The sequence below is a fragment of the Mchenga conophoros genome, linkage group LG22 (assembly GCF_057382185.1).
Source record: "Mchenga conophoros isolate Kocher_MC1m ecotype Shallow Benthic linkage group LG22, M_conophoros_male_GT1.1, whole genome shotgun sequence".
Taxonomy (NCBI): Eukaryota; Metazoa; Chordata; class Actinopteri; order Cichliformes; family Cichlidae; genus Mchenga; species Mchenga conophoros.
This window is the reverse complement of record NC_140546.1, coordinates 31,211,089-31,227,210: the sequence shown is the minus strand read 5'-3', so window position 1 is coordinate 31,227,210 and position 16,122 is coordinate 31,211,089. Positions and strand designations below refer to the sequence as shown.

The following is a 16,122-nucleotide window of genomic DNA, read 5'->3' as shown; positions in this document are numbered from 1 at the left end:
GACATTTCTTTTAGAACATTGAGACGATGACACTTTTTCTCATTTCTATAAAGATGCAGATTAACACAAAGATTTTCAAAATTTAGATAAGAGAAAAACAAACCGAACCAAACGAATCACCTTCCAGGCACAAGGATGAATTAAAAAAACAAAGAGTATCATTATCATTTTTCTGTCATATTTTTCTCATTTTATTCTTGATGCTGTATATGTTATAGTGATATTTACAGGAAATGTCAGGCACCAGAATTAGGTTGCAAACACTGTACATAATCAGCTCATAGACAAGTAGGTGTAGGCGGTAAAAGGGAGTAGACCAGTCACAAAACACACAGATAGGCTTTCTTCTCTGTAACGAGGGCCCAGTAGATGCAAATGGGAAGACAAACTTTTCTACGGTTCCTCTTGGCAGTGCTTAATTGAGCAGATCTTCTTTGATGATTCAATCCAAGGTTATGCAACTTCCTGAAAACTCCATAGTGCCTCTAATCTATGAATAAAATGAGCCAATTTTCCGCTTTAGATGATTAATTACAGAGTATGATCACAGATATATTCAACTTAAAAACACTTTGAGCTGCTATTAAAAGTTGGAGTCTGTAATTTTCTGGCGTTATTATAAAGCATGCAGGTCAGCGTCTGCATGTGGCATCCCAATGACAAACTGGCAATGTTGGTGACTGATGAATGACAGAGTGACAGATCAGAGGTGAACTGTGAAGCCATCCTTTCACCTGCCACATTATTGCTGTCAAACAAGGACGCGACTGGCAATTCTGATCACTGCATAGGGAGAAAACATCTGACTGCCCTGAATTCAAAAATGTAAACAATACAAGGTGGGAGAGTTGTCTGGGAGGTGAAGCCTCCGTGGCTGATGATATCCCTGACCATCAAAGACCATCAGTCCACACAATAACAGGGTGTTGGAGCCTTTTTATTATTCCTCAGTTGATGGCTAAGGAAGCTATACATCTCCAACGGGGGTAATTCATGTAGTAGACTATCACTACACTGGCAGCTGCTTTGGTTTACAAAGAAGGTAAAGATTAAATGAGAGTCAGGAGTCAAAGGAGTACACTGAAGATCTAATATAAAAGAGTTGTCTTTAAGCAGACTGGCTTAATGTGGAAACACTGAGCCACTTTTCTGAAACTGTAGGTACTTTCATAAGACGCTTCAGAGTTCAGCACTAGTTTATGGCAGTATTATAGAAATGGAAAACCAACATATTTAAAATGTAATGATATGATTATTAATACTTTGATAGAAGTGCTCCACGCTCTATTAAACTGGTGCAATGTTGTTGCATTGAGGTTGTGTAATTTGGTATATTACATGATGCATCATACATGGTGTATGATCCCCCATGATCCCTCACAAAATATTGTTTATTTCACAGTAAAGTCCTGCAGTACCTGAGACCAGACTGCTCTCTGGGATCAGAGAGCAACAAAGATCCTGCCGTGTGGAGGTAGGCTGATGGACGGGACACTGCAGGGCCCCTGCGAATCAGTTTCCCTGTGATGGAGTCATATGTGCGAACCTCTGGAGATGCAGGTGGAGTTCTCAGGTGGATGGGTGCTGGGTGGAAAATAGGTTTCTGCAGGGAGCCCTGATTGTCAGGGAGAAGTGCTGGACTGTTGCTCCTTTAATCAGACCAAAAATAAAAAGGAAAAAGAAAAATAGTCAGTGAAGTTTTGGGCTTCTGCAGTTAGTATGCTTTAAATCATCAATTGGCTGGTTTCCATAAGATCACAACGCCCTCACCGTGCTGTCTTAGAGTAATCCTCCTTCAGTGGGTAGAGCTGCTCCTCCACCCTCTCCCACCGTTCTAGACAACTCCAGAGCCAGTCTGGGTTGACAACGTGGAGGTGCTTGCAACCTTGTGCCTGACGGACCTTCTCGGTGCCTGGATGACAGAGATGGAAGAGAATGCGAGCGAGTTTTGACCTTACAATCGAAAGCCATTACCAAACACGCACTCACTCTGCGTCTGCTGAATAATTCAGATAGATGATCCCACTTTCCCTACTGGAAAGCAGAAAATAATTACCTGGCCAATATTTTTTGAAAGATAACAAAGGATCTATCTCTTGGAACCACCGGGGTCAACATCCATTCATTTTTCTTTTTTTCCCTGCCAAATCTGGGCATAATCCAACTCCTAAAAGTCAGGTTTTATTTGATAAAGTGCTGAATAACACTACAGACACAAAGACATCAGACTGAATTACTGAGTGCAGAAACTTGTACTTGATGTACAAGCTGAATGCTTGAGCAAAGTGAGCAAAGCTGCAGTTCAGCTGTATTTTGCCAGATCTATTTACATCCTGGTCAACATACTACTATTTGATAGCTACAAAACTAAGATGTATCAAAACAAACTAATCTCTACAATTTAAATGTCCAATGTCAAACAGCCAAAAAATGCTCTCAGTGGAAAGATGGCTTTCAAGAAGCCATTCTTAAGGAGATGAAATAGGAAAAAAAGGCTGAGGTATGAAAAATTACACTTGATCTTTACTGAAAATCAACCACAGCAGGTCTTACTGAGTGATGAATTCAAATCTGTAATGTCTAAATCTAGTCATCATCAACAAATATGGAGGTTGTAAAAAGAAAGGTATAACAAAGCTCAGGCTAAGATAAATATCTCTTATAATTTAAACTGTGAATCAGCAAAGCTACGCTAAGTAGAAGAAGAATAACAATATGGAGCTATGATGAGCAACTAAACAAGTACAGCTGAGTTTTTGTTTATAAACCAATATGACTGACACGCAGATTTATGCATTAGAATTCACTTTTGATGACCATTAATGTTTGAAAAAAATTATTACAGTCTATCAGTAGCTGTTGAGATATTTGCGTCTAGAGCAAAGCTGGAATGGCAGAGACTGCCAGGATTATAGTCACAGTTGCCATGGCCACTTCAAATCCACGTGGCTATTTTTTTTTTGACTCAAAATGAACTTTTAAAATGATTGATCTGACAGTTTAATTTTTCTGATACCATATACCCTTAACAGCTTTAACAGCAAAAATAAAACTTAACTCCGAGTTTGTATGTGTTTGTGTTAGGGGCCCATCAAAGAACAGAGTCTTGATGGACAGGTTTAATGGAGGAGAACGTGGGGGACATAAACAGCTTCCTGCTGTACCCCATGTCGTTAAGTGGGCATAGATGTTAAAGCTATGATTATTTAATCACTAACTCTCGTAGGATGTGTGTCATGGCTGCCCACTTTGCTGTTCAGCCAACGTAACAGGCATTTTCAGAAGTTATTTCCAGTTAAGTATCCTACTGCATATATTCCATCTCAGGCTATCCTGGTGATGTATGAGGTGACTGATTGCCAAGTGCTGCTCTCAGCAGGACTGCATCCCAGGTTAACAGTGCCACTTCCTATGCTTCTATTCACATGGTAAACTTGATTGGTGGCAATGGAAGCCGTGAATCTACAATTTCCAAGCTGGGTAAAGGGACTCTGACATAAAAACATGTTTCTTTCACTTCAGTAGGTCTAATTAGAAAAAAACAAAGTGTATGAATTTCACTTCATTCATTTCATTTCACTCAAGTAATGTTACTTAAATCTGTATGTTTTTATTTTTAGCACAACATTAAAACAAACTTTCATATCTATTCACGTATGCACTTCATTCCTGGGGAAACACTTTCTTCCATAAAGAAAAGCTGTATAGCTATGACAATACATTTTTCCTCCATTAGTCATTCATTGTATTTACAATTACATCTCTAAATGTTAGTTTTCGTTGATGCTGCATTCTTGCATGCATGCTCATATGCATGTCAGTATAATCTAATCTCACTGATAACCACCTTACTGAGTTTCTGTTTCAGCAAACAGAGCATGCTGCTGCAGCTTCATTGGTACTGATGCAAAGAACTAAACCATGTTCGTAAGTTTAACCAGAACTCGTCACACCAGCGCACTGCTTAACTGTATGCCTGACCTCTACGATACATCAACTCTAATGACACTTTATTCACTGACATTTAAACAAGCCTTACGTGAGCTTTCTTAAATTCACCATTCACCAAATGTCACCATTAGCAAACCATAATTTGCATTAATCACACAGTTCCAGCATATTGTTACCTTAAAGAAAATCACTAACTATATCTTGCTAAATAACAGGTCAGAAAAAGAGTGAAAGGTAGCAGGCGTTCAGCACTTGAAATCCACTCTTTTTTGGAAACGCTTGAAAATAAACCCATAAAAACTGAATTGTCAGATTTAACTAAAGCTGAGAACACTATGCACAACTATTAAGAAGTAGGGTTGAAACTAGTGATTATATACATAATCACTCCATCATTAATTAAATATTCCTTAAAGGAATAAATCAACTGAGAATGAGATTGCCCCCTGTTGTCCATTATGCGTCCCAGGTTTAAGGGATCTCTGCTTCACGCTTATGGCTTCATCCATCTTTTAATACAGTACATGTAACTTGCGACATCACCACTCAGTACCAGCAAAGCCTATACACTATACTTTAACTAGCACGCATCTGTACATACCGGCTCTTGCTGCAATGAGATGTGTTGTCCGATTGGGATTTTGTGCACTGAGAATCAGATTCTTGCTGATCTTGGCCCCCAGCGCTTTGGCATGATAGTACTCACGGGTTCTTTCCATGGGGTAGTTAGTGGGGTACAGACCACTGAATACTATCGTCGTCCCCTCCAGTGTCTTGCTTTTCAGCTCTGGGACGATCTTCCGAATGTCCGGAATTTCAGAGGCCTCCTTCCTCAAGTATGCCTCATAGCGGGCGTAATACTCTGCATGGATCCTTTCAAGCACCTCCTCTAAATAGATGAGATGATCGTCCTGGTCATTATCAGCTTCTTCCTCCTCTTCCTCGTCATCTTCCATACTCTGATCCAGCAGCTCCTCGCCCATGGTAACACCAGACTGTTCACTATTCTGGGACTCTGTTTCTGGCTCTCTCCTATCTGAGCAGCCATTTCCGAGCTCGGGGTCAGGCAGAAGAACTGAAGGCTCTGGTGAGTCAGAGCTGCTTTCACCTTCAGCTCTGCCTTTACTGTCCTCTTCCTTTGCCCCATCCTTACAAGCAGGTTCTTGCGTGGTTCCTTCCTGACCGGATTCCTTTGTCTGGCCAGACCTACTTTCACCGTCACTCTCTGATGAGGGGGGCTTTTCTGTAATGGAGTCACTGTCACTGTCACTGGAAAGGTCAAAGTCTAGGTTATTGGACTCATGTCTTGGTGCCGATGAGTTTGCACCTTCCTTGTCCTCTCGCGTCCCATTTGTATCGTCTTCCTTAACATTTGTAATCTCATCTCTCTGGGTGTCCTTGGATTCTTCCACAGGTTTTGTTTCAGTCTCTGAACCTTTATTTTGTCCCGATTCGTCCTCATCCGCTGTCGGGTGTGTCCGTTCTTTTGATGGCATGTCCTGAGAAGACTGAGGTGCTATGGACTCTTCCTTTCTGGAAACATTATTCTCCTTTGCCCTTTTCCTGAGGCCATTATTTTGCTCATCGACACCAAGCGTCCCTGTTTGTTCTGTGCTCTCTGCTGGTCGACTCGAAGAGCCTCCTGCTGGAAAAACACATAGAAGTTTAAAAGTATTCAAGGACACACGAATTAGAACCTAGAGGTGGGACTACAGTGAGATCAGCTTCTGATTCCCAAAAGTTACAACAACAATTAAAAAGGTGAGTTAAGGACTTAGCTACTGCCAGTGGTCATCAAAGATTATCTTCTACAACTGATGTGCTCAACAGAGGTTGTGCATTGATACTAGAGTTGCAGTACTAGTAATGGAGTACTGACAGCAACAAAATGGTAATGAACTAATGAATAAAAGAACTGTGCTGGTTTATAAAATTCTTAGAAAACAAATTCATAGAAAGATGGAATGTGTTTTTTTATTCTGTCCATTATGAAAAAAGTGAAATGGGCAATCAATACATTAATTAATATTTTTCCCCATCTCACTCCAAGTATATTATTTTAATTTTTGCCCCCCAAACATGTGCCTTACTTCCCTAAAAAAACTCACATGTTGGTGAGGTGGTGTATTTCAGGACAGGATCGGGTCTAAAGTGTTTTTTCATTATTGGTGGAACGATTTCGAGGATTGTATGGCTAGCTAGCTGATTATTCTTCACTTCCACCATGCTAAAGATATTTGGGACATGTCAGCACATCATTTCATTTGCCAACAGTAGGGTGGGTATTAAACCTGGTTACCAACTGAGTTACATTAGTACTACTGAGTACCGATTAACTTAATGATTCCATTGTTGTTAGGTACCAGAACACACATGGGTAGAGGAAGAACAAGACTGTATGAAATCCCTGGTGAAGAGCAACATGTTGAAGAGCAATAAAAATGTCTCAGGTGTGGTTAAACCCTATGCAGGCAGTGCTCTCTGCACCATTTTAACCTGCATCATTTTCCTTTTTTTGAACCACATAACTTTATTCGAGCTGATGGTTACATGTTTTATATTAATTCTGGAAGGTCTGTTGCCCTCTGTTACGGTTCGGCGTTGGCAGTGTATTGTTTTAGGCGTTTTGTTTTGGCGTGACTGTTATGTGTTTCCTGTTTTACTTTGAAAGTCTGTGTTATCTTAGTGTTCACTTTACGTTTCCTTGTCTCGTCAGGTCTAATTTGCCCCAGCTGTGTTTCCCTCCTGTGGTCCATTCCCTAATTGCTCCTTCTATGTATTTAAGCCCTGTGTTTCTGTATGTCATGGTCGCGATCTTCCCCCCGTTGTAAATAGTTTGACGTCTTGTGTTTGGTGATGTAAATAAATGTCGTATCTTGCTTTAAATCTCGTTTTGGGATTATTTTTGTGGAAGCCCGTATTAGTTTTTTCTCGTGTGTTTTTGCCTTATTTTTATTTTCCTGCGTTGCACCCCGGTTGCCTAGGCCGGGGTGTAACATATGGGGGCTCGTCCGGGATTGCCTTCGCTGGGGGGTCCGGGGACTGCCCCAGCCTTTGTCGTCTGCTGGAGGGTCCGTGGGACCGCTCCAGCCTTCATTCGCCTTCGCTGGAGGGTCCGTGGGACCGCTCCAGCCTCCGTCGTCTGCTGGAGGGTCAGTGGGGCCGCTCCAGCCTTCATTCGCCTTCGCTGGATGGTCCGTGGGACCGCTCCAGCCTTCGTCGTCTGCTGGAGGGTCCGTGGGACCGCTCCAGCCTCCGTCGTCTGCTGGAGGGTCAGTGGGGCCGCTCCAGCCTTCATTCGCCTTCGCTGGAGGGTCCGCGGGCCGGTCCAGCCTTCATCCGCCTTCGCTGGAGGGTCCGAGGGACCGCCCCAGCCTTCGTCGTCTGCTGGAGGGTCCGAGGGACTGCTCCAGCCTTCATCCGCCTTCGCTGGAGGGTCCGGGGAACCGCTCCAGCCTTCTGCAGCTGGTGGGCTGCGTGTCCGTGTTTGCAGCTGGTGGGCTGCGTGTCCGTGTTTGCAGCTGGTGGGCTGCTCGTCTTCGCTGGAGGATCCGGGGGACCGCTCCAGCCTTCGTTTGTCTTCGCTGGAGGATCCGAGGGCCCGCTCCAGTTTTCCGTTTCCACTGGAGGACCCGTCCAGCCATCAGCGTCGCCTGCGGGACGGCGGCCGGTGCCGTATGGGCTGGACGTGGAACAAACATTTTTCGTTGGGGTTGTATGTTTTAAATGTTTGTTTTTGTGGGTGGGGGCGTATGTTACGGTTCGGCGTTGGCAGTGTATTGTTTTAGGCGTTTTGTTTTGGCGTGACTGTTATGTGTTTCCTGTTTTATTTTGAAAGTCTGTGTTATCTTAGTGTTCACTTTACGTTTCCTTGTCTCGTCAGGTCTAATTTGCCCCAGCTGTGTTTCCCTCCTGTGGTCCATTCCCTAATTGCTCCTTCTATGTATTTAAGCCCTGTGTTTCTGTATGTCATGGTCGCGATCTTCCCCCCGTTGTAAATAGTTTGACGTCTTGTGTTTGGTGATGTAAATAAATGTCGAATCTTGCTTTAAATCTCGTTTTGGGATTATTTTTGTGGAAGCCCGTATTAGTTTTTTCTCGTGTGTTTTTGCCTTATTTTTATTTTCCTGCGTTGCACCCCGGTTGCCTAGGCCGGGGTGTAACAACAATTATAAACCTCTCACTAATAACCCTCCTGACATTTCACACTCCTAGATTTTTGCTCAGGAAGCGCTGTTCCAATTCAATTTCCCCTTTTGGCAAACACTTCTTGGAGCAGAGTCTTCCTCTAAGACAAATTGAGGTTGTGTACACTGAATCACTCCGGTGAAAGCAACTCGCTTTGTGCTAACCAATCAGCAGCACAGAATTAAAAAAGAAAAATTTGGAATCAGGTTGTCATGTTTTCTTCAAGCAAAGGAGTTTATCATTTTAATAAGATAGAAAGATCTACTGCAAACTTCGAATGAGGTTCCTTGTTCAAACAAGCATGCTGTATCACTGTGACCCACAGGGCTGGATGGACGAGAGAGGGCAGTGAAATAATCTGAGGAGGCAGGCCAGTGTGCATCAGCCATCAGAAAGAGAATTCAGCAAATTAAATAGTGAACAAACAAACTTTTCAACAAAGGCTAATATATTCCAAAGTACAAAGAACCAATTACTCTGACATTATGTGATGCATTTCAAGCTTAGAAAGGTTGACAATTGCGTGGTAAGAGCAAGAACTTTTCATTTAATGTAACTGGAACTCACCCATGATATAACCCACACAGCTCTGGTCCTATATTGTTATTTATTTATTTATTTTTATTTAGTGATATATCAGTTAACCATGCAATAGGCTAAGCTTCAGCTGGACCACAACATAAACGGCTCATTAAAATTTTAAGATCAATCTTTATCATATTAAATTTTTTTAATAGAAAATATGGCTGAAATCTTCTGTGTTTGAATCAGTGGGGTTTATAATATAAACAGAAAAGTAGATCTACTGGGGAATAAATATTTGAGAGCAATATCAAATGCCTCAGAGCTTTGTCCACTATATTGCTTTAGAATATTGAACTACCACCTGGTCTCTGATTTATTCATAAATATAATGTGATTGAAAAATGGTGCATCACAATTCAGCTCAGCAGGACGGCAGAAATTAAGTGTTTGATACTCACAATTTCTTCAATGAAATCAGGATGCCAACATTGATAGTTCTGGTTGTCTGGGTAAGATAAGTTGGTTGTGCTAGTTTTGGCATGTAAATATGCTAAATTATTAAATAAAAATTTAAAAATAGCACTGTTGATGTCAGTGTTATTAGTTCTGAAGACTGGCAGTATAAAAGAAGAACATAGCTTCTTGGTCCTTGAAAAGTGACAAAGTCAGAGTACCCTTGAGCCAACAATCCCTTTAACGTTAACTAGTAATGACTTCATGAACTTCTTCACAAATAAAATTCTTATCATTAGAGAAAAAATTACCAATAATCATCCCACAGATGTAGTATTATCTACAGTTACTTTCAGTACCATTGATATTCATTTAGACTCTTTTTCTCCAATTGATCTTTCTGAGTTAACTTCAATAATTACTTCCTCCAAACCATCAACGTGTCTTTTAGACCCCATTCCTACAAAACTCCTCAAAGAAGTCCTGCCATTAATTAATGCTTCGATCTTAAATATGATCAACCTATCTCTAATAATCGGCTATGTACCACAGGTCTTCAAGCTGGCTGTAGTTAAACCTTTACTCAAAAAGCATCTCTAGACCCAGCAGTCTTAGCTAATTATAGGCCAATCTCCAACCTTCCTTTCATATCAAACATCCTTGAAAGAGTAGTTGTCAAACAGCTAAAAGATCATCTGCAGAGGAATGGTTTATTTGAAGAGTTTCAGTCAGGTTTCAGAGCTCATCACAGCACAGAAACAGCTTTAGTGAAGGTTACAAATGATCTTCTTATGGCCTCTGACAGTGGACTCATCTCTGTGCTTGCCCTGCTAGACCTCAGTGCAGCATTCGATACTGTCGACCATAATATCCTATTAGAGCGATTAGAACATGCTGTAGGTATTACAGGTACTGCACTGCAGTGGTTTGTATCATATCTATCTAACAGACTCCAATTTGTGCATGTAAATGGAGAGTCCTCTTCACACACTGAGGTTAATTATGGAGTTCCACAGGGTTCAGTGCTAGGACCAATTCTGTTTACATTATACATGCTTCCCTTAGGCAGTATCATTAGAAGACATAGCATACATTTTCACTGCTATGCAGATGACACCCAGCTCTATCTATGAAGCCAGATAACACACACCAATTAGTTAAAGTGCAGGAATGTCTTAAAGACATAAAGACCTGGATGGCCGCTAACTTTCTGCTTCTTAATTCAGATAAAACTGAGGTTATTGTACTCGGCCCTGAAAAGCTTAGAAATATGGTATCTAACCAGATTCTTACTCTGGATGGCATTACCTTGGCCTCCAGTAACGCTGTGAGGAACCTTGGAGTCATTTTTGACCAGGATATTTCCTTCAACGCACATATTAAACAAATATGTAAGACTGCTTTCTTCCATTTGCGCAACATCTCTAAAATTAGAAATATCCTGTCTCAGAGTGAGGCTGAAAAACTAGTTCATGCATTTATTACTTCCAGGCTGGACGACTGCAATTCATTATTATCAGGATGTCCAAAAAACTCACTGAAAAGCCTTCAGCTAATCCAAAATGCTGCAGCAAGAGTCCTGACAGGGACTAGAAAGAGAGAGCAGATTTCTCCTGTATTGGCTTCCCTTCATTGGCTTCGTGTTAAATCCAGAATTGAATTCAAAATCCTGCTCCTCACATACAAGGTCTTAAATAATCAGGCCCCATCTTATCTTAATGACCTTGTAGTACCATATAACCCTATTAGAGCACTTTGCTCTCGCTCTGCAGGCCTACTTGTTGTTCCTAGAGTATTTAAAAGTAGAATGGGAGGGAGAGCCTTCAGTTTTCAGGCCCCTCTTCTGTGGAACCAGCTTCCAGTTTGGATTCGGGAGACAGACACTATCTCTACTTTTAAGATTAGGCTTAAAACTTTCCTTTTTGCTAAAGCATATAGTTAGGGCTGGACCAGGTGACCCTGAATCCTCCCTTAGTTATGCTGCAATAGACGTAGGCTGCCGGGGGATTCCCATGATGCATTGAGCTTTTCCTTTCCAGTCACCTTTCTCACTCACTATGTATTAACAGACCTCTCTGCATTGAATCATATCTGTTCTTAACCTCTGTCTCTCTTCCACAGCATGTCTTTTATCCTGTCTTCCTTCTCTCACCCCAACCGGTCGCAGCAGATGGCCCAGCCCCTCCCTGAGCCTGGTTCTGCTGGAGGTTTCTTCCTGTTAAAAGGGAGTTTTTCCTTCCCACTGTCACCAAAGTGCTTGCTCATAGGGGTCATATGATTGTTGGGTTTTTCTCTGTATCTATTACTGTACGATCTACTGTACAATATAAAGCGCCTTGAGGTGACTGTTGTTGTTTTTGTTGATTTGGCGCTATATAAATAAAATTGAATTGAATTGAACTTGACATATTAGTGGTTGAGGTTACGGGAGCCTCGTCTGTGGTTGTGAAGTTTCTTCGTTTTTAAACAAATGTACAATTTGCTACATTTTTACAGTCTTTTGAGGAACATTAATATCTGATCCAGACAGAAACAGAAACGAAAGCATTTAGTGAACAATCTATGTAATGTCTGAAACTGGACAATTAATTCGGCTCCTGTTTATCTGACTGCGTCATTAAATAAATAAATAAAATAGTTGATTGTTGGAAGTGACCCTCAACTATAGCCCAGACACTTCCCACAAAGATTCCCATCACCACTGCAGGCATAAATTTCTGATTAAAGGCAGAGAACCATGAGATAGTGTGTTTTCCAATTAAACTTCTCTAAGCATCACTTATTTTTATTTTACTTATTCATTTATTTATTTATTTATTTATTTATTTATTTCACACTTGGTACAACAATTCAAACCAACCAACCACACTTTCTATCAAAAAGCACTACAACCATGTGTGAAAAGGAGCAGGAAGAAGAAAATAATCTTATTACAGGGTGTTTACCTGCATAAAAGAATTGTTGGTCCAGATTGTTTTTAATGGACATATTACCTTATCAAAGATGAGTGGGTGAACCATACCTTTCCTGGCCATCTGAGCTTCCCGTGATCCCGGAGGAGCATTGATGTCTCCCGTGCCCTGGAAGTAAATGTATTTCTTCACAGTGATGAGGTTAGGTGCGAATTTCCACACATCCTCTCGGTCATCGATGATACAGACCATCGAATCTCCACAAGGAAAAAGGTTTCTATCCAGGAAAGAAAGAAAGAAAGAAAGAAAGAAAGAAAGAAAGACAGTGCTCAAAACAACAGTAAAACTGCTGAGCGTCATGGCAGATGCTCAACACAGACAGCCCATTAAAAATCTAGTAGTGTTATTTGTGGTTACAGGGAAATAAGGGGAACATCAATTTCTTATATCAAAGTTCCGCTTTTGGGTTTCCAAGAAGAGGCATCGCTGGCAACCACTCATAAGTGACACTGAGAAAGAACAATAGAGCTCTACCATTTGTGCTGCACAAACATGAACAAACAATGACAATAAAGACATTAAACAAATGGATAATGGCGCTAAGAAAATTATTTGGATTAACCAGCTCCTGGGTTTTTGGTTATTATCTGCTTAAAACAAAAACAAACAAAGAAAAAAAGAAAACCGGAACAAAAAGAAATGTTTTATTCATGTTTTTTTACTCAGTGAATTCTCTACTCATTTTGTTGTCACGCTTATTTTGCTCCTCTGCTCTCTGTTTCACCTTGTGTCTCACTGCTCCGCCCCCTGTGTAAAGTCTCTCCTCCACGCACTCGGAACACAGCCAATCAGAGGAGAAGGCAAAGCATAACAACTTGTTACACAACTGGAAACCGAGTGTAAATACTAGAATCAAATCCTTACATAACCACCAAAGAAAACCAAAAGAAACATACCCCGAATCTTTCTCTTTGTTTTTAAAACAAAACCCTGTATAGTAGAGTCCAGACAGAAGACAAGGACTGATCACTAGACTAAGCTGTGAGCGACCGATCTAGTCTTAGGTAGGAAATTCTCACCTAAGATTCCCAGTCTTTGAGAATGGATCGATGCATTCATCTCTAGAAAGGATTCGATGAGAGAAAAGCTTCTTTTCAGGATCCAGGAAGCCTATAAAGAAAAGCAAAAAAATGCAGATTTAAATTATTATTTTTTTTTTAATCTATGCAACTGTAACCACTTCTTCAACACAACAGTGGATATTTTTCTTAAACTGACAAGCTTTTCTTGACCTTCTCTTTGGTCTTCCTGAATGCAATCAATCCAAGTTTCCCAGGGATTTTTACTGAAATAAAATGTCTATCAAGAAACGTGGACAGTAATGTACAGTGACTAAACAGGACAGCCACTGTACAGGCTGCGAAACCACAGCAAAAGCTGTCAATGGCAGGAGCGCTGATCTCAAACATGTTGAATCACTGCATCAGGGTCAGCAGTAAAATCCAATTCAAAATGCATTAAACATTCATCATATGGAGGCAGAACAGTACTAGAGTGAGACTGCCCCTACCATTTATTGCCTGATGAAAGTTTGCACCCAGAATACTAAAAACAAGCTGCTTAGACACACTAACATATCAATATAACGTTACTGAATCAGAAAGCTGTAAAATATTTTCATTTAGAAAGAAAGCAACATCAGGATTACTTTGAGCAGCCAAGCGCTGTGCAAAGTAAATATCTGCAAACTTGGCAAGAAACCTGCTAACATCTGAGACATTACATGGGTTTAGTAAGCGTTTTAAAGTTTAAGTACAACTGCAACTTGCAGATAGATAAGTGATCCAACAAAACATCAGCAAGAACACAAAGTATGAGCAGACACTCCCCTCTTATGGACACAAACGGGTAGTACAAGGTGAAAAGTTTCCCAAAGTGTCAAAATGCAAAAAGTGAAAGTGTAAGGTGATTTAATACATATCCGAACTTTAAAGTGGAAAGGTGCTGCAACATGTAAAACAATACGCTCCTTACCAGCAATGGTGTGTGCATAAAGGCGGCTCCCAAATGTGAAGACATGCAGCTCATAGAGCTTGGCGATTTTCTCCAAGAACTCCTTGCAGTGTGGGCGAAGTCGTGTGTGAAGCATAGGCTCTCCTCGGCCAAGCTGGAAGTGGAAAATGCCCTGAAGGACACAACAAGAGATTAAGAAAACGTCAGAAAGAAGCTGCAGGGTTGGGTATCAGGATGCACTATTAAAGACATTATCATTGCCGACAAACTGAAAACCCCTTGATCTTGTTTTTAATGGGAAAACAAGGACTTGTGAAATACATGGGCAGGCTCAGCAGCTTAGTGTGTGTTTGTGTGTGTAGCTACATTACAGACTGATTTATGATTCTTTTATTTGCGCTACTTTTAGAGATCATTTTAGCATTTATCAATATCCTATAGCAGTGTCTTGTTGCTACAGCGGAGGCTGTTCAACAAAAGCTACATTGTACGAGTGTTTCAAAATAGCACTTTGCTAGAAATCAAAAGACGTGGTAGAATAAAAACCCTGCTGACAGTGATAGTTGTATGAGGGGAGACCAATACCTTGTTGGACATCCGTTGGCAGTGCTGTTCAGTGGTGTGAATCAGCGTCTGGTCCAGGTCTACCATTAGGACCAGCTTTTTGTTGCGGTGCAGTCTCTGCTGGTCCTCTCTGCCCAGCTGTTCTGCTTGCTGTTGGGAGCGATTGAAGGTAATGAGTGGAAAATTAGAAAAACGTTTGCACACTCTAGGTTGTGTTTTTGTACAGCACAGGTGCAAGAGATATTAGAGAGAGATATTTTCAAGGTTTATGGTTAAGAATTTTTTGTTTAAGTTTGTGTGAAATTGTTAGTTAAGTGCTTGATAGAAACTTAACGAACAGTAGCTGCGTCCAGGTCATTTGTTTATGCTCTCATTTAAAATAAAATTCTCTCTGCTTTTAAAGCTATGGCCTGTATATAAAAGATGGACACAGATCCCATTGTTAAGTGTGAGAATGAACAACATGAGCGTTAACAACATCAAAGAAGGAAAGATGTCAGGCTTATTTTAGAGAAGCAATTGTTGCTGTGAGAAGACCATTTCCAAACAATCTGAGGTTCCTGGTTCTGAAGCCACAAGGATTATTCCCAAGACAAAATATTAAAGGTAAATCTTCCCAGGAGTGGATGTTCCACCAAATTCAGCCCAAAGTCAGACTGCACATCCTCAGAGAGAGAATGTAAACAAACAAATTACTCTACAAGACTCAGATAGCATACTAAAGTTTGTTACAGTATAAGAAGACTGGAGAAGTGTAGCATTTTTCTGCCAGAAGAAAACTTTGTCTCTCTACAAATAACACATTTGCAAAGTTGCATATGAACAAGCCACTGGAAATGTGTGAACAAAGGCCAAATTGCACAAAGCCACGTCTGGTGAAAACCAAATCAACACCTCATTCCAGCTGTCGAGCACAGTGGTGGAGGTGTGAAGGTTTGAGCTTGTTTTGCAACCACAGTCCCGGGCTCCTTGTAGTCCCCAAGTCGACTATTAAGTACTCTCTATGCCAAAGTACTGTAGAGTCAAATATAAGGTCATCTATTAAAAAGCTAAAGCTTGGCAGAAACGTTGTTAAATAGCAGGACAAAGATCCCAAGCAGCAAATCTACAAAAGAATAGCTGAAAAAGAAAAGAATCAAGATGCTGCAGGAGTTGAACCTTTCCTGCAAACCTCAATGAACTGAAGCAACATTGTAAAGCGTCAGTTCTTCCATAACAACTGTGTTCTATATTATTAGCAATTACTTCAAGTTATTACTGTTAGGACTGGTTTGATAGCCTACTGAATCGCAGGGTGCACTTAAGAGTTTCACAGGACAGCACAGAAGTCTGTAAAAACTTTATCACATTACTTTATTTCATGTTTACTGCACATTTACTCTGATTTAGGTCGAAATGAATTGGCTCAATGTCAAAGCAGCTATTACAGGCCTTTTTCAGTAGTACCTACTCGGTTCAGCTTGGCTCTTTTTATGGTTTTTCATTAGGTGGTAGTACTACCTAATGGTACCAGTAC

At 40.9% G+C, this 16,122-nt stretch overlaps 1 protein-coding gene across 5 annotated transcripts in view; it reads right to left on the bottom strand.

The window, feature by feature from the left end:
* Positions 1 to 16,122, bottom strand: part of ctdp1 (CTD (carboxy-terminal domain, RNA polymerase II, polypeptide A) phosphatase, subunit 1) — a 99,147-nt gene that overhangs the window by 78,638 nt on the left and 4,387 nt on the right. For 4 of the 5 annotated variants that reach the window (XM_085262261.1, XM_085262266.1, XM_085262264.1 and 1 more), the window contains exons 4-10: positions 14,628 to 14,756; positions 14,064 to 14,214; positions 13,109 to 13,199; positions 12,140 to 12,306; positions 4,553 to 5,596; positions 1,771 to 1,912; positions 1,419 to 1,649 (exon numbers count right to left, since the gene is read on the bottom strand). In XM_085262261.1, the coding sequence (XP_085118387.1) occupies positions 1,419 to 1,649; positions 1,771 to 1,912; positions 4,553 to 5,596; positions 12,140 to 12,306; positions 13,109 to 13,199; positions 14,064 to 14,214; positions 14,628 to 14,756 (1,955 nt within the window). The remainder of the gene's footprint in view (positions 1 to 1,418; positions 1,650 to 1,770; positions 1,913 to 4,552; positions 5,597 to 12,139; positions 12,307 to 13,108; positions 13,200 to 14,063; positions 14,215 to 14,627; positions 14,757 to 16,122) is intronic. The other variant, XM_085262262.1, reaches the window with a different exon arrangement.